This window comes from Antechinus flavipes, chromosome 1, assembly GCF_016432865.1.
Source record: "Antechinus flavipes isolate AdamAnt ecotype Samford, QLD, Australia chromosome 1, AdamAnt_v2, whole genome shotgun sequence".
In the NCBI taxonomy this organism is placed as follows: Eukaryota; Metazoa; Chordata; class Mammalia; order Dasyuromorphia; family Dasyuridae; genus Antechinus; species Antechinus flavipes.
Genome location: NC_067398.1, coordinates 566,731,233 through 566,752,102, shown reverse-complemented (window position 1 = coordinate 566,752,102; position 20,870 = coordinate 566,731,233). Strand labels below are relative to the sequence as shown.

The following is a 20,870-nucleotide window of genomic DNA, read 5'->3' as shown; positions in this document are numbered from 1 at the left end:
AGTGAGTGCAAGGGATAATGTTGTAAAAAATTACTCTGGCATGGGTTCTGTCAATAAAAAGTTACTAAAATCAAAGTTAAAGTTTTTAATCCAAAGCCTCCAAAAAAAAAACTTGGTCTCAGCTGGGGAGAACTCAAAACTCATCTTTGAATAACAAATAAGAGAGATAGAGGGGGAAAATAGGAAGAGAATTGAGAATGGTGCAAAAGAAAATACAAAAAGCTAATGAGGAGAAACATGTTTTAAAAAGCAAAATTAGCCAAATGGGAAAGAAGGCACAAAATCTCACTGAGGAAATATTATCTTAAAAGTTAAAATTCAGCAAATGGAAGCTAATGATACAAGACACAATAAAGCAAAACCAAAATCAATGAAAAAATAGAAAAAATATGAAATATCTCATTGGAAAAACAATTGACCTGAAAAATAGATTCAGGAGAAACCATCTAAAAATTATTGGTCTATCTGAAAGTCATGATCAAAAAAGGAATCTTGACATCATAGGATAAAATAGAAATTGAAAGAATCTACCAATTACCTCCTGAAAGAGATCTCAAAATGAAAACTCCCAGCAATATTATAGCCAAATTCTGAAACTGAGATCAAGGAGAAAATATTGCAAGCATCCTGAAAGAAACAATTCAAGTGTAGTGGAGCCATAGTTCATATAACACAAGATTTAGCAGCTTTTACATTAAAGGACCAAAGGGCTTGGAATATGTTATTTCTGAGAACAATGGAGCTTGGATTATAAATAAGAGGAAAAACTGGTTATTCAATGAAGTAGAGGATTTTCAAGCATTTGTGATGAAAAGACTGGAGCTGAATAGAAAACTGATTTTCAATTATAGGATTTAGGAGCAGCATAAGGAAGTAATCAGGAAAGTGATATATCAGACTTAATAAAGTTTATCTGTTTACATTCCTAGATGAGAGGATGATAGTTGGAACTTGTTAAAACTTTCTTATTATCATGGCAGTGAAAAGCAATATTTAGATAGACAGACAGAGGGCACAGGTATGAGTTGAATGTGAAGGGAAAGATCTTTTAAAAAGTTAAATTAAAGGGTGAGAGGAAAAGGAGAAGTAGAATGGCATAAATTATCTGCCTTAAAAAAAGACAAAAAAAAAAAACTTTCACAGTGGAGGGGAAGAGAGAGGAAAGGATAACTGAGTGAATCTTACTCTCATCAGAATTGACTCAAAGAGAAAATAACATACACACTCCATATGGGTAAAGAAATCTATCTTCATCTGCAAGAAAGTAACAGGGGAATGGAATAAGGGAAAAGGTGAGAGTGTTAAAAGAGAGGACATATTAGGGGAGGGAGTGGTCAGTAACAAAAAGCTTTTGGAGAGGGACAGGGTGAAAGGAGAGTGATAATAGAATAAATGGTGGTACATACACTTAGCAATAATAATTGTAAAAAGAATCTTGGAGCAAGTTTCTCTAAGGCTTCATTTCTCAAACATACAGGGAACTGAGTCAAATTTACAAAAAATAAGAGCCATGCCCCAATTGATAAATGATCAAAAGATACGAACTATGCCCAAAGGACTATAAAATCATGCATATCCTTTGACTTAACAACACTAACAAGCATGAATCCCAAAAGAAATTACTTTTTTAAAAAGGAAAAGGACCTATATGTACAAAAATATTTATAGCAGCTCCCTTCCCAGGGCAAAAAATTGGAAATTGAGGGAATGCCTATCAATTGGGGAATAGCTGAATAAACTATGGTATGCGATTATCATGGAATAGTATTGTTCTATGGGAAATGACAAGCAGGATGCTTTCAGAAAAACCCTGAAAGTCCTCCATGAATTCAAGAAAGTAAAATGTTCTGTGTAGCAATGTTCTGGGACTATCAGCTGGGAATGACTTGGCTATTCTTAGCCATACAATGATCCTGACTGCTTTGAAGGCTTTATCTTGAAAAAAGCTATCCATATCTAGAGAAAGAACTCATTGTATCTGAATACAGGTTGAAGCATATTCTTTCTCTCTCTCTCTCTTTCTCTCTCCTCTCTCTCTCTCTCTCTCTTTTTCTCTGTTTTTTTTTTCTTTTTTTTTTAATTAGGGTAGGAGATCTATGTTTTCTTCCAAAGACATTTTAATTGCTATCATCTAATATTAAATGACTTGCTTAGGCATACTCACTGAGTCACTCTCAGCTTAGATAGAGTAGAATTGGTATGAAATCACTTCTTCTCATCCATACCACTAATCATTTAACATCAGCATAATCACTCAGACTTCAGAAATAACTATTTCTTTCTCTGCTTGCACTCAGAAACAGTCTGTCATAAATGCTTAAAGGCTATGGTTTCCTAATGCACCCTTTGAAGTGATTATTGGGGTTATGTATAGCTGCTATTTCTTCACAGTCAAATACAGAGGAAGTTGGTGACAGAACTGGTGGCTTCCCCATTAATCTGGGGGCTTTTTGAGAATGGGAACTCTTTTTTGGCTTTCTTTGTATCAGTAATGCTTAGCACAGTGCCTGGAATGTAGCAGGTGTTTAATAAGTTCTGATTTATTAGAAACCTAACTTTCTGGTGACTAGGAATATTTGTGCTTGAGGCAGAGGAGGAGAAGCCAAAAAGTATTTTTGGATTCATTCACTGAGGAACTTAGAATGTAGGTGGGTTCTCCCTATACATTTTTTTTTTTTATCCTTCCTCACATATAAGGTAGAAAGCAAGACCCTTCTTTTTCTAAGATTTAATTCAATTATCTGCTAAAGTAGTAAAACATTTTTAAGAGCCTGAACTAGCTATAAGAGCTCTTGGGCAAGCATTTTAATCTTATCCCAAACTTTAAACTAGTGAATGGGAACTTGTTCCACTTATCTTCTTTTTCTTAAGATTTCTTATATGATACAGACACAGAGGCAAAATTAGTGTATAGATTAGTTCTTAACCTGGCATCCACAAACCCACAGGGAATCCACAGATAAATTTCAGGTTATCCATGTATTTGTAGGGTAGAAATTGCATTTTCATTTCAACACAATTGTTTTCCTTTGTAAATTGTATGCAATTTATTTCATATAGTTAATAACATCATTCTGAGAAGGCTTCATAAGACTCCCAGAGGAACATGACACTAAAAAAAGGGCAAAAAAAAAAAAGTACCAGTCGTGCACTGAGAAAATTATTGGTACTACAATGAAAGACAATTTAAATGTCCTAATTCCTATAGGGACCCTCAGCTTTGTTGATCATTTGAAATTCTGAAGGACTGACTTGTGAAACTGAAGTCTTTGAGGTTTGTGTTCAACCACATGGTTTGTGTTCAAGGAGACTCTGTTCTTGGTGCTGCTAAAAAACAGAATGAAGTTCCATCTAGCAGATGAGCTGGCAGTGGGCAGATGGACTAGCATGTTCTTGTTGCTGCATTCTCTTTTTCTGTGTGAGTTGTGTATAAGGCAAAGCAGCAAGGGCTGCATTCTTTGAAAAGAATGTGGAAGTGATACAAAAAGTACTGAAAAGTGATTAATTAGATCCATTGTGAGTGTTTCAGAGTTAAAACGGTAGTTTTTTTTTCTTTGTATCATCTTTTAGGGAACTTAGAGGAAAAAGTTCCTAGTATAAATGGCATTAGCAAGTAATAGTTATTTGTATCACAATGACTTTGGGCATTATAGTTAGTGGGGAAAAGTGCTTTCTTTAAAGCCTAGGCATGGTGGATCCTTACAACAATTGTAGTTTTGTTCCAAATGTGGAACCAAATGATGTTGTTGGTGCTAAAAATATTTAAAATTATTAAAAATGGTAATTTTATGGAAGCTGAAAAATTGTCATGCCATTTTAGTAGTTTGACACGTATAATAATAATACATTTTATTATATATGATGTAGGATATCATCCTATATAGTATTTAATTATATATGCTAAATGAATTTTACTTTGAAATTTTTCATTCTTTGCATTTATATCCTAACACAGTACATGACATATATGTTAGGTGCTTAATAAATGTTTGCTTATTGATTGAGACTGGGCACCAAATTTTAGAACATTGAAGATCAAAATGAGGTCAGAGAGGATGGAGTGGGGGTGGTAGTGGTGGACTGACAACTATGTTAGGTGAGTTGAAAAAAAGAGTTGAAAAAAAGTAATCCTTATCCCTGAGAAAACAGATGGACCTTGATAGTTGTCTTTCAAATATTTGAAAGAATTATCATTTGGAGTTTTTTGTCCTAGAAGCTAAAAGGAGTAATGGAGTTCATCAGAACAGGGTTTTTTTTTTTCCAGGGGTTTATCACTTTCTAAGGATAGGCATCTTTTCCTAAGCTACTAGCTTTGTAAAATATAAGACTTATAAGATATGGAAAACACATTATATTTCTCTTCATATCTAAGTTGTATCTATGTATATATGGTGGAGCAGATGAGGCAAAAAGAGTTCTAAAGTTTGAGTTAAATATGCAACTATAGAGTGATCATATCATGCTATAAAAATGAGCATTAATTTAAGGTATCCTATAAAGAAATCTGAGAAAGTAGATGTGTATGAAAAGTAAGCCTGTGTGTTCTTGCAATTTTTTATATTTGGGGATTTCTGATTTTTTGGCTCAACAGGAAGGAGAAAGACAAGAGGAGGGAGAAGTGGGATGAAGTCTCTTGAGTCCCACTAAGCATAATAATGCCAAAGTTTAATGTTGATTATAGCCTCTAAACTTTCATGACATTTTAATCACTGGTCAGTTGACAGTATTCACTGACAGCTGCTACTCTGAAAAAAGCAGGAAAAAACAACAACACTTGTTTTGCAAAACTTTTGACTTGCCATGATACTTTATCTCTGTGCTGGGTCACATCAATCTGTATTGTATACGATGATTACCAGACAGTCAATCAGTTGTGCTGTATTAGAGCCAGAAATCAGTAGCATTCCCACTTACTGCCTGTTTCCCACTCATTGTGAAGCTTGTGCCCCTATCACTTGATAGACCTGGAAAGGAAGTGCCGAGGAAGTGAATGCCACTGCTGGTTCAGAATGTTCCAGTGTGGTTGGAAAGTTTGAGAAACGGGTTGGGTGAGAAGAACAAGACCTTATTGACAGGGTTCAATCCTGGTCACGTCTGTTTCACATCAACTCTCTAAATAATCACAGCTTCTCCCCTTCCCCCTTTTCTTTTTTTCTCTCTGAAGCATTAGCACTTTCACCTCTGTTTTTTTATTAAAACAGATTATGCAATTATGGTAAAACAGAGCATTTTTACTTTTTTCAATCCAAGAGAATTATAAAATGTGTAAATTACAAGTGTAAATTACAAATGTGTAAATTAAAAAAAAAAAAAAGATCTTCTTTCCAAGATTTTTCTACCATATGTTTTAAAAATTGTAAACCTTTTCTACAGAAACTTTTTCTTATTCTTAGATTTATGGAATGATTGATTGTTTTAACATTTCCGTTGGTAGCATGGGCAGACTTGACTTGTCATGGTCTAAATCAGTCAGTATCATAATTTGATTTCTGCTGCACTCCGGGCATATAAAAAACATGTGATAGTGAATATATCCTATGAGTGGGAGGAAAACTCTTTCCCCACAAAAGTCTATAAACCAGAATATTTATGTCACAGAATCAGAAGAAAATCTGGTAGAGTTTTAAAAGAACCACAAAATGTGTCCCTCATATAATGTGCTTGTTATTCTGCCTGGATTTATGTAGGATTCCTGCATTGATGTAATAAACCCTCTTCTGCTATCCCTGTCATTTTCAAGAATCCTACATCTCAGATTCCAGTTTTAAACAAAATGACTGATATACATTCTTTCTCTAGAATATTTTGTCAGAACTTTTGAGGCTCAAAGCTGTCACTGAAGAATCAGCTTTTCTTTGACTGAAGTATCTGAAGAAAATGGTACCATCCCTTCTGTTTCTTTCTTGGTTTTAAACAAAATTCAAATTTATATTTTAAGGTTTTGGATAGTTAGGGTTTCTCACTTCTGTGTTTTTATAAAAGTTGGGGGTGGTTGGGAAGGAAAGGAAATTACTAAATGCTGAAGAAAATATTAGGGATTGAAAAATGTCAGATTATTTTTGATTGAGAAAATCGTTTTCAAAGGAAGGTATGTAATTTTTTAATAGTATTGAAGTCATTCTTTAGAACAGTGATTTCCTGACTTTTGACACCTTTTTTTCTGTTTGCTTAATTTTACAACTTTGGAACATATATTTTGTGTGGATTTTTAAAGAAACTTTACTATTTTTACCTCTTATCTGGGCTATTGTAATAGCCTCTAAATTAGTATCTGTCTTCCTAGGTTTTCCTTTCTCTAACCCAGCCTGTTTGTTAATTGCATATTTCATTTTCCTTCACTTATTTGGAGTATTGTAATAGTTGCCAAACAAGACACTTTGTCTCTATTCTTTCCTTTTCCTCATATGTCCTTTACATTGTTTCCAAAATTATCTTTCTGAATTCTGAGTGTGATAGTCAGTGTAACACTTAACAATTGAAGAGGACTAATGATGGAATATACAATACTTATCTTCTGCCAGAGAGGTGGAGGACATGTGTGTGTGTGTGTGTGTGTGTGTGTGTGTGTGCATTTATGTGTATATGTATATGGGGAGGTGTTTGGGTGTGTATGTATATACACACACTTTTTTTTTTTTTTTTGATGGTACAATCGAGGCAGAAATTTGTTATTTGATTGTATTTGTTTATCACAAGTTTTTTTTTTTTTGTTCTTATTTGAGGATTAAGGGAGAAAAGATAGATATTTGCTGATTTAAAAAAAATATATAAATAATCCCCAATCCCCTCAATGCCCAAAATAATCTTTTTTGTTACATAAGCCTACTAATTTTACTATCCTGCTCAGAAAACTGAAGTGGCCCCCTATTATCTAAGAGAATGGTCCCCAGCCTTTTTTGAGTTTGAGGATTCCTTTATAATATTTAAGAAATATTCTAACTCCAACATGATAGCAATGTTTTTGGTATAATTTGAGATATAATGATAAATAGCTACTGTGAATTTAGTAATGCCTTCAAATAAATTTGTATTTCATTTTCTCTTTCATCTTCCTGTATTTGAAATACAGCAATAAGTATATGTGTGAAACATTTATTCAATCTATAGAATGTGTATTTATTTAATCATCTTCTATTAAGTCTCTTGTGAACAGGAAGTACCTACTTTTTTTTAGTATCTTCAATTCTTTGCACAGAGTGAATACTTAATAAATGCTTTTTTAATTTAATGAGATGTAGTTAGTGCAATTGTATTCTTCTTTGGGAATGAGGTCCTTAAGTTGGGAACTACTGACTTGTTGGGCAAAATATAGACTCCTTAAAGTCCAAAAACCATCTGTTCCTAATGTATCTTTTCGGTTTTGTCATATTACTCCCTTTTGTGCACTCTATGCTTTGGCCAGATTGCTCTGTTGTCTTTGAATTTGATTTACTGTCCCCTACCTCTTAAACATCTCTTCAGTCCTTCTTCACACCTGGAATAAGTTCTCTTTTTATCTCTGCATTCCTGAATCTTCTTCCTTCAAGACTCACCTTCTGTGCTACCATGTTTGTTAAGCCTTTTTCCCCTTCCAAAGGCCCTTTTCCTTCTTAAAATTTCCCAGAGTGTGTATCCTTTGCCTTATTCAACTTTGCCTCTATCCTTATGATATACTCATCAGTGTTCAGATGGCATCCTTCCTAGTGGAACAGGATAAGAATGTGGCATTTTTACCATTGGTATCAATGTAGTAGCAATGTAGTACAGTGGCAGGAACACCAACTTCTTTGGATCAGAACTCAGAGCTTCCTGACATGGACAGGTGGTCTTGGTGCTGCTAAAAAACACTGTACAAGGTGGCACTAAATGGGTTCCTTCTCCTCTAAAGTTAGGTTCCTATGGTCCTACACACTGAATACTTAATAAATGTTCATTGTAGATTATAGTCCTTGAAAATATCTTAAGATATTACAAAAAAAATTTTAAAAATTACTATTTTGACTGACATCTTCCTACCTGTCACAGTTACTTTTTTTAGATTTTCATAAACAATTGCTGAGCATTAATGTTATTGAAGTATCCATCATTTTTATATATGATAGTTATTGTGTATGACCCATCTAAATCATTAATTTAAAAAACAGAGGAATTAGTTTTCTCCTAATTAAAAAGAAGAAGAGGCTCTTATTTTAATTTCATCAGCTGTTATAGTTAAAAAATGCTTTTCTTGAAGTGTTTGGTCTTTTGCAAATGACCATGCTTACTATTATATATCTAACATTTTCCCATTTCTTTTCTCTTCCCAGGATGGTTCGTATTTGGCTGAATTCCTTCTGGAAAAGGGTTATGAGGTGAGTGACTCAATGAGCAAGCATGGCTGATGGAATCATTGGGACCCAGCAGTCTCTTGCTTCCTCTGCTGCTGTCCTCCAGTGTGCGTGTTTTCCACTGGAACTCTGATAACAAATCAAAGCTCTATTAAAGAATGGCCTGTAATCATGCCAGCTCATTGTGCTATTTATCTTCTGGTGTCCACTGGTGGCTTCCCTCTGCTCCTGGGGTTTTAACTGCTCTGCACACTTCCCACAGTCTCAGATAAAGCAGCAAACCTGTGCAAGTCAAAGCTGAAAAGAATTAAGGGATAATTTATGATGTAATACATCACTTAAAAAACACTCACAATGAAATCACTCAATTCGGAAATTGCATAAAGCAATAAAAACCTGTCTAATCTGTGTTAGACTAATATGAAAAATTTAAAACTAGAAGTTGTTGCTTCTGTTTATTTGATCCTCTTATTTTTATGGAAATCCTAACTGAGAAGTGTTTTGTAGTATTTGTTGTACAAATTTGTTCTTAATTAACATGTTGTATTCTGTGTTCTTAATTTTACTACTTCAGTGCTTACCAAATAAGTTTTATTTACCCACTTTATATCAGCAGTTTGTCATGTTGCATTTGTTTTAATATTGTTATACATGGCTAATTAATTGTAAGAGTTCCTTTTATGTTAATAGCACCCCAGATTGTTATTCTGTATAAATGTGGAAACGTATAGGGTGGCTCATGTATTTTGATACTCTGTAAATGTTTGTGTTGAAAAATGTTGGATTGTATAGCTATTAGAAACATTTTAGTTGCAGATACATTTCCTAAATGTATTAAATTAAAAATGTATTAAAAACCAAAGAGATTTTTTTTTAAAACCCCAAAACCTTTTACATGCTGCAAATAGACATGGCAGTTTATGTACAAATATATTGTTTCTTTTCCATGTCTCTTAATAATGCTTTCTGTCTTGTTGATTCACATTCCCCCCTCATTAATTGTCTTCACCATTCCTCTGATCCCTCCCTCTCTCCCACCCACAACCATGGATTCTTTCTGAAAAGCAACACCTGCTTAATTTTTGTATTGCTAGCATATTGCACATAAATGGTCAATAAAAGTTTCTTGAATTGGAAATATACATCTCTTTACAGTATGCCCAGCAAATGGTCATCATCATGCCTCTGCTTTCATAACTTAAGTTAGGAGGAATTACTGCCAGAGACAGCACATTACAATTTCGTTTGGTTTTAATTGTCAGGGACTTTTTCCTTTTACTGAATTTCTTTGTCAATCAATACCTTCTATCCTTGTTTCTAATTCTGTCTTCAATTTTAGTTTTACCAAATTTAATACTCAGCCTTAGAACATAGCTACTCATTTTCACTTTTTGTTGTTGTTTGCTTGCATTTTATTTATTTCTCATTTTTTCCCTTTTTGATCTGATTTTTCTTATGCAGCAAGATAACTGTATAAATATGTATACATATATTGGATTTAACATATATTTTAGCATGTTTAACATATATTGAATTATTTGCCATTTAGGAAGGTAGTGGGGAGAAGATCTTTGAGATCTTTAGTCAGGGTTTTTTTTTTTTTTTGTTTTTTTTTTTTCTCAAGGTAAAATTCTCAGGTTCTCTGGGTAATTTGCTTTCAGATTTAATCTAACATCTCCTCAGAATTTAGAGAGCAGCTGGTTAGACAGGCTGCCAGCTGAAGTTCCAACCCACCTCCACTTATTACTTTCTGAACTCTTTTGTAAGGCCCTAATGTGACTTGTAGCAAGTACATACATATATATATATATATATATATATATATATATATATATTCTAAATGTGTGTATATTACTTTAAGATTGCAAAGCACTTTGCATGCATTATATTGTTATGGTGTAGAGAGTCACATATACTATTCTAAGATTCGTTGAAGAATTGAGAATAATTATTTTTGAGAAAGGAAGACTTTGGGGGATGGGAGGATTGTGATAACTCCTTTCATATAGTTCAAGTTTTTCATTTTCTTTTTTTGTTTGGGCACAGAGAGCAGAACTTGGAGTAATGAGTGCTCTAAGATACCAAATTTTGGTTGGATGTAAGAAAAAAATCTTCCTTAAAATGAAAATTTTCCTAAAGTGGGAACAGGCTCTTGGGAAAAGCATGGTTGCTCCGATTTCTGAATGTCTTCCAGAGGAGGCTGAAAGTCTTCTTTTCAGGATTGTTTTGGAGGTATTCTTGTGGACATCTTTTTATGACCTATGGTTTAAGGTTACTTTAAACTCTGAGGTCTTCATTTCTGTGAAATAGTTTTTACCCTTGAAAAGGTTCTAATCCATCTGGAAATTAGCAAAATGCATATAAAACATGACTTGAAAAATTATAAAGTGGTTTATTCAAAATTATAAGTAATAGAGTAAAACTTAAATCTATGTCATGGTCGTCTTTCAAGAAGACTATTCATTATCATCAGTTATTTTAAAAATGCTGAGCATTTATGTGGATTTATTTTGTATTCTCATAAATCATCAGCATTTTAAAAATAACTGATGATAATATAAAATATTTGGGAGTCTACATGCCAAGGCAAAGTCAGGAACTATATGAACACAACTACAAAACACTTTCCACACAAATAAAGTCTGATCTAATAAATTGGAAAAAATATCAAGTGCTCATGGGTAGGTCAACGCTAATGTAATAAAAATGACACTACTACCTAAATTAATCTACTTATTCAGTGCCTTACCAATCAAACTCCCAAGAAATTATTTTATGGATCTAGAAAAAATAATAACAAAGTTCATCTGGAAGAAAAAAAGGTCAATAATTTCAAGAGAATTAATGGAAAAAATGCAAATGAAGGTGGCCTAGCTGTGCCAGATCTAAAACTACATTATAAAGCAGCAATCATCAAAATCATTTGATACTGACTAAGAAATAGAATAGTTAATCAGTGGAATAGTTTAAGTTCACAGGACAAAATAGTCAACAACGATAGTAATCTAGTGTTTGACAAACCCACAAACCCCAGCTTTTGGATAAAAATTCACTATTTGACAAAAACTGTTGGGAAAATTGGAAACTAGTATGACAGAAACTAGACTTTGACCCATACATAACACTCTATACTAAGACAAGGTCAAAATGGGTTCATGATATAGCCCATAAAGAGTGATTATAAGCAAATTAAAAGAACAAAGTATAGTTTACTTCTCAGATCTGTAGAGAAGGAAGGAATTTGTGGCCATAGAAGAACTGGAAATCATTATTGAACAAAAATAGATATTTTGATTATATTAAGTTTAAAAGGTTTTGTATATATAACACTAATACAGACATTAGAAGGGAACAATAAACTGGAAAAACTTTTTTATATTCAAAGGTTCTGATAAAGATCTCAATTCTAAAATATATAGAGAATTTACTCAAATGTAGAAGAATTCAAGCCATTCTCCACCTGATAAATAGTCAAAGGATATGAGCAATTTTCAGATAAAGAAATTAAAACCATTTCTAGTCACATGAAAAGGTGATCTAAATCAGTATTTATCAGAGAAATGCAAATTAAGATAATTCTGAGGCACAATTACATACATATCAAATTGACTAAGATTACAGGAAAAGATAATGATAAATGTTGGAAGGGATGTGAGAAACCTGGGACACTGATACATTACTGGTAGAGTTGTGAACTGATCCAACCATTCTGGATGTCAATTTGTAACTATGTCCAAAGGGCTATCAAAATGTACATCTCCTTTGATCCAGCAGTGTTTCTACTGAAGAGCTAAAAAGAGGGAAAGGGACCCACCTGTGCAAAAATGTTTGTGGAAGCCCTTTTTGTAATGGCAAGAAACTGGAAACTGAGTGGATGCCCATCAGTTGGAGAATGGCTGAATAAATTATGGTATATGAATGCTATGGAATATTACTGTTCTATAAGAAATGGTCAGTAGGATAATTTCAGAGAAGTCTGGAGAGACTTACATGAACTGATGCTAAGTGAAATGAGCAGAACCAGGAGATCATTATACATGCCAACAACAAGATAATATGATAATCAATTCTGATGGACATGGCTCTTTTCAACAATAAAATGATTCAGGCTAGTTCCAATGATCTTGTAGTGAAAAGAGCCATCAAAGGACTGTGAAAACTTAGTGTGGATCACAACATAGCATTTTCACTCTTTTTGCTGTTGTTTGCTTGCATTTTATTTTCTTTTTGATTTGATTTTTTTCTTGAGCAGAAAAATAATTGTATAAATAAATAAGCACATATTGGATTTAACATATATTTTACCATGTTTAGCATATATTAGATTACTTGCCATCTGGGGGAGGGGATAGGAGCAAGGGGGCAAAATTGGAACACAAGCTTTTGCAAGGGTTGATGTTGAAAAGTTATCCATGTATATCTTTTGAACATTAAAAACCTTCAAAATAAATAAGTAAATAAATGCAAATTTAAGGAGGAGGAAGAGGAGGCGATCCTAGAAGTGCTGGAATGAATTGGAATGCAAGTGAAATTAGAAAGCAGACCATTCCCTGAACAGATAATTTAGGAAGTCCCAAATTGATTAGATTGAGGTCCTGTCAGTTGCACATATCTGACTCACCTTTTTTGGGGTGGCTGTTCCTTGTGTCAAAGATCCTGGTGTTTCAAGTAAATGGCAGGATCCCCTTTGTACTACCATACTGTTTGTTTGCAGAAATCAATAATTGAATTGCTAATTTACTCTTTTATTGAAATTTTCTACACTTCTCAAGTGATATATATGGCTTTTGGGATCCATCAAAGAAAATATGCCTCAAAGAGAAATCTGTGCTTTCAGGAATTTGAGGTTAAATTAAAATAGTTTTCTCTTTTATTAACTATTAAAGCTTTTTTTTTTTTTAACTGTTGTCTAATATGACTGTAGGGTTTCAATTCAACTAGACTTTTCTCTGATATTGAGTACTTTAATTTTTCTTTTACTCCACTTAATTGAATATGACATGAAATTTATTTATCATCAAACATATACTCTGATCTGTTTTAAAATAGACCATTGATTTTACTTGAGTTTGTGGATGTTGAATGATTATATTTTTTAATGCTTTGACCAAATCATTTTAAATATTGCCTTCAGTTGTAAAGGAAAAACTTATTGTATGAATTTCCACCCCTTCTCCCCAACTCTGTTCTTTCTAAAAGAAAACCCAACCAAAGCCTAAATCCTTTAAAAACATTAACATTCAGAAATCCCATCTTTATTTCTTTTGTGAAGAGAAGTTCACTAATCCTACATTCTTAACCAGATTATCAAATTTATACACAGTTGTTTCACCTCTATCACAGAATGCCTCAGCTTTGGTTAGTTCTTATGATAATGTCTATGTCATGGATAAATGTTTTAGCAAGTCTTTCTTTTTGAATATACATAGCAAAGGTTTTCTGCAGGTAAAGTGCACTGCATCCCTAGATGGTATGTTACTTGCTATCACTGATGAATGTAAACTGTTTCTTTGATTCTCACCATGATTTGTAAGATCCACCTCTGGCTTGTATCAGAATTGATATGTAAACGTATCAAACATTTTATCTTTTTGAGATAGTAATATTTGGTCTTATTAATTAAGGTAAAAAATGTGATATGATAGTTTGTTTTTCTTAGTATTGTTTTTCATTGCTAAAAGTTTGATGATCTGTCTTTAGTCTTTTGCTTTCTTATTCTCCAGACAAATTTTCTCTTTAAGTAATGAGAATCCTTAATTCAAGATGGGGAAAACTTATGATTAAGACTTTAATATGTATACTTGAATTTTTTTTTAAATCCCTAAACTTGTGAATTAATTGTAATTGTTTATAATAAGTTTATATTTTGTAAATTTGGCAAAAATAAAAGTGAAGGACTTAATGATTTTTTTTCTTTCCATGTAAATATTTCTAAAAGATGTAATTTAAAGCTGTACAGCTGTATTTGTTGTGTGGTTATACAGCTATGTTCAATTCTCTATGACCCCAAAGACCATAGCATGCCAAGCTCTTCTGTCTTACACTATATCTTGAAGCCTGTCAAAGTTCATCTTCATTGTTTCCATGAAACTGTCTGTCCATCTCATTCTTTGCTGACCCCCTTTTCTATATTTGCATATAATGTTTCTTAGTTTTCAATGTTTATGTTCTGAAAACTCAGAGTAATGAGCTGTGTCCCATATAAGTATCATATTTAATGAGCTTTTTTGGTATTAATCTTTTAAAAAAATACTTTTAAAGTGTTTTGGCTAAACTGTCAAACAGAATATTTAGCTATAATTAGCAAAATTAAAATGTTTCAAGGAAAAATAGTGTTGTTAGCATCACAAAATTTAGATTGAAAAGTTTTAAATTAATATAAAATTTTGTACAATATGTGTTACATATAAAAATGACACCAATATTTGTATTTAGATTTATTTTTGTTCAATTTCTCTAATGATAGAGGTCTCAAAATTTTACATAAGATTAATCTAGTTTTGAAAAATGGGGACAGGTAACTAGGTGGTGCAGTGGATAGAGAGCACCAGCCCTGAAGTTAGGAGGATGTGAGTTCAGTCTGGTCTCAGACACATAACACTTCCTAGCTGTTTGACCCTGGGTAAGTCACTTAATCCCAACTGCCTCAGCAAAAAAAAAAAAAAAAAAAAAAAAAAAAAAAAGGCAGGGGGGGGGAGAAATAGTAGCATTAAAAAAAGAGACTTTAAGATGGTTTTTTAAAAAAAGAATCCACTAAATATTTTATGGAAGACTTTAAAAGTAAGTCAGATATGGAAATTAAAGCTGTCATTCCAGGCTTGGCATTTATCCAGTTTGTGACAATCTGAAATTAACACTGGCAATACAAAAGGAATAATCTTTGCTTAAGGAGGAAGCAGAATTAATTCTTAAACATTTTCCCTTTTCTTTACCATCAGACTGGTACATATTCTTGTTTTAATTGTTTATATTATTTCAGTTTATTCAAGGATGAAATTTAAAATGCCCTCTTTTCACTCATATATTCTAGAGAATAGGATTCTGCCTGAAGCTTCTGCTTACTTGGATTCTGTGATGTCAGCAATCTTTTCTTTCCGGCTTGGTCTGTGCATCTGGTGTGTCTCATTTTTGATAACTGATCCACCTCTTTCCTTTTTTCTGTCATCTAAAGCTTTTATGCTACCTTTCAACTTAACAGAAGAGAAAAATCAAAGTTATATGAAAAACATTCAATTTTAGTTGGTAAATACACTGACACTCTGATCATACTTCAAAAGTCCAGAAATATTCAGTTCTCTCTCTCAGAGAAAACAGTGTCTAAGGCAATAGGGAAAATAATGTTAGCATTAGGAGCCAAAGCAAGATTTATTATGTATTAAACAGGCGGATGGTTTTTCCTCACTGATACTGCTATATGTAGTCTGTCTTCAGTTTCAGAATACAGAGATAGGCCTGTCAGCAATATTCTGTGTGTATGTGTGTGTATGTTTGGAAAATCCTAGCCTGTGGTAGCTAGCGTTAAGCTTTCATTCTGAAACCACATAATTAACCAATTACCTGTGAGGTTTGTATGTGTATGTTTTTTAAGGTTAGGAAGAGAGACCTGGAGGAACAGCCAAAAAAAAATTAGCCATTTCTACTATTTCCAATTATTTGTTCAAAAAAGGTCAACCTTTTTATTTATTTAAAAGATGTGTCCTGTTCTGTTTTATATTATGCCATTATATTATACTTTTCTTTTATGTAATTTGCTTTCTTTTTTTTCTATAAAAACCACAACAACATAGGTCCATGGAATCGTACGTCGATCAAGTTCCTTCAACACAGGGAGGATTGAACATCTTTATAAGAACCCTCAGGCTCATATTGAAGGAAGTAAGATATTTTTTCTAATGTATATTTTCTTTTCAAGCATACCTAGAAAGAATGATAAAAATAATTTAGCATTTAAAACCTATTTTTTACTCCTGTCAAATCTCATTTATTTTTGAACTACTTGTCTGTATTGCTCATTATTTGCATGCCTTAGGAAGAGAACATTTCCTGCTTCTAAGTTTCTAGAACATCCCCCTAGGATAAAATTGAGGTTGGATTCCTAAAAGTAATAGAACTTCTTTGGGGTAGAAGGGGCTTTGCTACCCAAGTAGGACAATGTACTCTGATGTGGAAAACTGTACTATACTAATTATCTGATGACCTATGCACTTCAAACTGTGAGGCCCTTTTATACAAATAATGGAGAATGCTAATTTTCTGCCTTTATTGAAGTCTGGCACCATGATGTGGAGATGATTCTGACTTCTCAAATGTTATCCCCAAGAAAAATAAGCTCTTTGGGATCCTACTAAGCTGCAAAGGCTTTGAATATAGACCTCAATGGTCTCAGGAATTTATCAGTAAGTTTGCAGGGCTCATGATCACAGAGGTGGTCTCCAAGTCAAACTCTTTTGGCCACAGTTACCGGAAACCATCTTCTAAAACATAGAAGGTTTGTATACAGTTAGGAGTGTACCCATATTGTTGAAATCATCTGCATTCCTTGAAATATTGGCATAATTTATTTCTTTCCCTCCCCCATTTTTTTTTGTTCTTTTATTTTAAACTTAAGTTATTATGTTTAATTTTAAAAGTTTAAATTCATTTATGAAGGCAGGAGCATGTGATCAGCAAGTATATCAATTAAAATACATTTTAAAAAAATTAAGTATCCTAAGGTAAGAGGAATATCATTCATAGTAAATAAGTAATAGTTTATCACATTTTCATATGCCCCTAGCTTTGTAAACATCTCAATATTAGGCAGAGCAGGCAGCCTTTCTTGAAGAGGACATAGCCAAATATTTAAACCTGTGCTTCAAAGTGCATTATCTCTTTGATGAAGACTTCCCTGATTTTTCTGATCTGGGAGGACTGTAATAACCTTTAGATTTAACATAACATTGTGGTTTGTATTTCACTACTCTATTTCTCACATGATGTCTGCTATAGCTGTCTATGTTGATGTATATTCTCTGTACTTAACTGTACTTAAGTCTCCTAAGTAATGGGCTATATCTTATCCAAATTAGTTATCTCCTCCAGCTACAGGCACAGTCTTCCTAATAGAAGACTAATAAATTATTGTATTTTATTTAAAATGTCAAATATTCACCTTGAAAATGTTTCTGATTCTTGTGCAAAGTGAATAAGATCATTATTTCTGAAGCTGACATAGTTCAGGGTTATGTGCCTTACTGGTTATCTGATAAATCAGTGATTACATTGGCATTCAGTCCCTCCACATAAGCAGATTGCAACCCCTTTGTACTTTTTAATCATATGTATTTCCATAAATTTTCAATGGGGAAATTCCCAAAGCTTTAGAAATCTTCCTCTTGGCACAATATTTAGAGTGCTGGATTTAGAGTTAAAGATCTAAGTTCAAATGAAACCTAACTCCTTAGCTCTAAGACTTAGGCTAAATCATTTAATATCCTTTTGCTCCTCCTTCCTTCTTGGAGACTTTTAGGCTACTTCTTGACTTGCACAAGAAAATAACAAGGTGTTTTGAAAATAATATAAAAGTTATTAGTAAATGCATTAATGTTTTAAATTATAGAATCATAAATTGTGAGTTAACAGAAACCTTGGAGATTGAGGAGAATAAGGCCCAGTAAAGTTAAGTGATTCATTGTAAAGGGCTAAAGCTCGAGTTGATCCACTGAGGTCCCAAGCATGTGAGGCTAAATAGTAATTGGACCATGCTCTATTAATATATGCTTGGAGAAAGAAATGCCCCACCCACTCTTTGTGCAAGTTCTGATGTATTATATAGGAAATGATGTAGGGATGATTTGGGTGGGTGGAGAGAGAGGCAGAGAGAGACTGCTGGCCGGGTTCATGTTGCGGCTGTTCACATCTCTATTGTGATCCACTTTCACCTCCACAAAGAGTAAAGATCGAAGATTTTCCCTTAACCTGAATTCCTGACCCTGGCTGATTTTAAAATACGTGGTCATCACAATTCACCTACTTCTACACAGTTGTAATATAACAGAGCTAGATTCCAAATCCAGCCATTTTTCTGCTGTTTTATTTTATCTCATACCAGTCAGGCCTTTATAAATATAGTTAAATGGATCCAATATATCATTTAACTGAAGTAGACTGAAGAGCCTTTAGTAGAATACTTTTTGATTGTCATTTTTGGAATTAGATCTTTTACTAAACAGGGAATATAAACTAATTCTTTTGAATTTGGGAGGAATAGAGAATAATATAATAACAGTGATTCTTATAGCACTTAGAGAGCCTCTAGACAAAAACTTAGGAACAAGTACAAAAGTATTTTCCTGACCAATTTTCTTGCTGTGATTTTTTTTCTTGTTTAAAGGCATAGACATTTAATAGGGATTTTTTTCTCCCCTCCATAACATTCAGCTTTCACATAGCCTATTTCTTAGAATTTTTAATGAAAAAGTGTGAATTATGAATATATATATCATCTGGCTCATTGCCTTGCACATAATAATAGCTCAATAAACATCTATTTAATTTAATTATAGTTCCTTGAATATAATAGGAACTTACTAAATGTTTATTGAACTTATTGCATGTGATAAAATAATAGTTTTAAAAAGATCTTTTGACATCTTCTGTGTAAGTTATTTTAAAGTACCAATTAAATTTTACTGCTAATGAGTCCATGAAAATAAATTTCCTTATTTCACAGGAGGCTCTAAACTTTCTAAATATGCTTATCTGTTTTAGTTTTTCTTAATCTCTCTTATTTCCCTTTTTTTTTCCTAATGGTATCTTCTTGAACCCCAAAGATATGAAATTACATTATGGTGATCTCACGGACAGTACCTGCCTTGTGAAGATAATTAATGAAGTGAAACCTACAGAAATCTACAACTTAGGAGCCCAGAGCCATGTCAAAGTAAGACGTTTTTTATATTTTTATCAAGTAATGACATAGAAAGCAACTGCAAGTTCTGGAATGAAAGCCACTCCCAGAACGAGCACTCATGTTGTTTCTTGTAATTATTGAAGGCCTTTAAATATTAGAAAATTGTGATACTAATGTGGAATTATTATTTAAAATAATTTTCTTTTTAAACATATGGTTTCTTATTCAACAGTATAAGAAAATGTTACTACCAATTCTAAGATAACATTATTTCATTTTACATTGCTACAGTAAGCCCCAAGCTTTGATCTTTTGTTATTTTCTCTCATTTTAAATTATATTGGAAACATCCTGGAAAATGAAATTTCAACCCATAGACTATCTTAATATGTTTTCTTTTTAATAGGCATTTAAAGTGTTAGTTGAAAGAAAGCTGCAAGCTTTTTGAAAGCTGAATTTTGCTCTGTTGTGCTCACTGTTATTCCCTCCTCATGAAAATTATTTCATCTTTTTCTGCTCTTAAGCTTCAACAAACTATTGTTGAATTCCTGCTCTTTTTCTCAAATTTTCCAGTAATCTCTCTATATCTTACACATTTACTTTTCAAAAACTTGGTATATTAATCCCAGAAATCCTGAAAATGTTATCCACAAAGCTTTAGGAATTTTCTCAGTCCCAATTATTGCCTTAGTAATATATTGCTTACTATTGGAGTAAGTAAAATAAGAGAGGGATTCAATTCCATTCCTGGAAGTTGTTTAAGATTATTGATGGCTCTTCTAATGTGTGTATATATATGTTTTAATTAGGAAAACTACACTTACTATGCAAACTTGTCATAATTAGTTGCTGGTTTATAATTATCATCTTTCCTAGACAGGATGTAATTTATCTATCATCTATGTTTCTGTTGTTAAAGGAAAAGAAGAAGTAACATCATATGGATCCATATAGAAATTGTAAGAAACGTAGTGGTGAAATGATTCTTCTGAATAATCATTGGTCTAAAATAATTCCATAAAACATTATATTCATTTTTTTTTTCCCAGAATGGTACCATATACATACAAATTGATAAAAGACATTTTGCTACTCACTATAGTCTGGGAGAGAATGATTTTTCCCTTGAACTGCAGTGTCTGTTTCCCATTCAGATTAAAAATTGAACTGTGAACAACATTCACACACACACACACACACACACACATATGATGCCTTATTAGCATCTATTTCCTCTTCATCCTTTTAAAATAACTCTTCAGAATTAAAAAAGGCAATTAAAGGAAAAGACTCTATTCTCATAGAAAGACAGACAGTGCCCATCTTCTGATTTGATTTCTTTATCTGTTTTCCAAGGCAAGGGCATGAGAGCCAGTGTGACATAGAATGTAGAAACCCAGCCTTAGAGGCAAGAAGGATTGGGATTCAAGTTCTATCTTTGAAACATATGTGTATTTACCATGAGAGTAACCTTTTGGGCCCTGTATTTCTCCATCAGATTTTAAATTACATATGATATGGCAATCTGTTGTTAGAGTTAGCCTCACTGAAAAGCATGTCTTCTTTGTCTCTGTTTAAACAAAAATCATCTAGGGAAAAATGTGTATTTGTAGAATTTTGTTTTTCTGTTCTATTTTAACTCCTAAACACTCCTGTGAATGTGACTCTTTGGT

The 20,870-nt window shown here is 32.9% G+C and overlaps 1 protein-coding gene across 2 annotated transcripts in view; it reads left to right on the top strand.

Moving 5' to 3' along the window:
- Positions 1-20,870, top strand: part of GMDS (GDP-mannose 4,6-dehydratase) — a 741,335-nt gene that overhangs the window by 126,941 nt on the left and 593,524 nt on the right. For both annotated transcript variants that reach the window (XM_051970786.1, XM_051970785.1), the window contains exons 2-4: positions 8,286-8,330; positions 16,094-16,181; positions 19,118-19,227. In XM_051970786.1, coding sequence (XP_051826746.1) covers positions 8,286-8,330; positions 16,094-16,181; positions 19,118-19,227 — 243 coding nt within the window. The remainder of the gene's footprint in view (positions 1-8,285; positions 8,331-16,093; positions 16,182-19,117; positions 19,228-20,870) is intronic.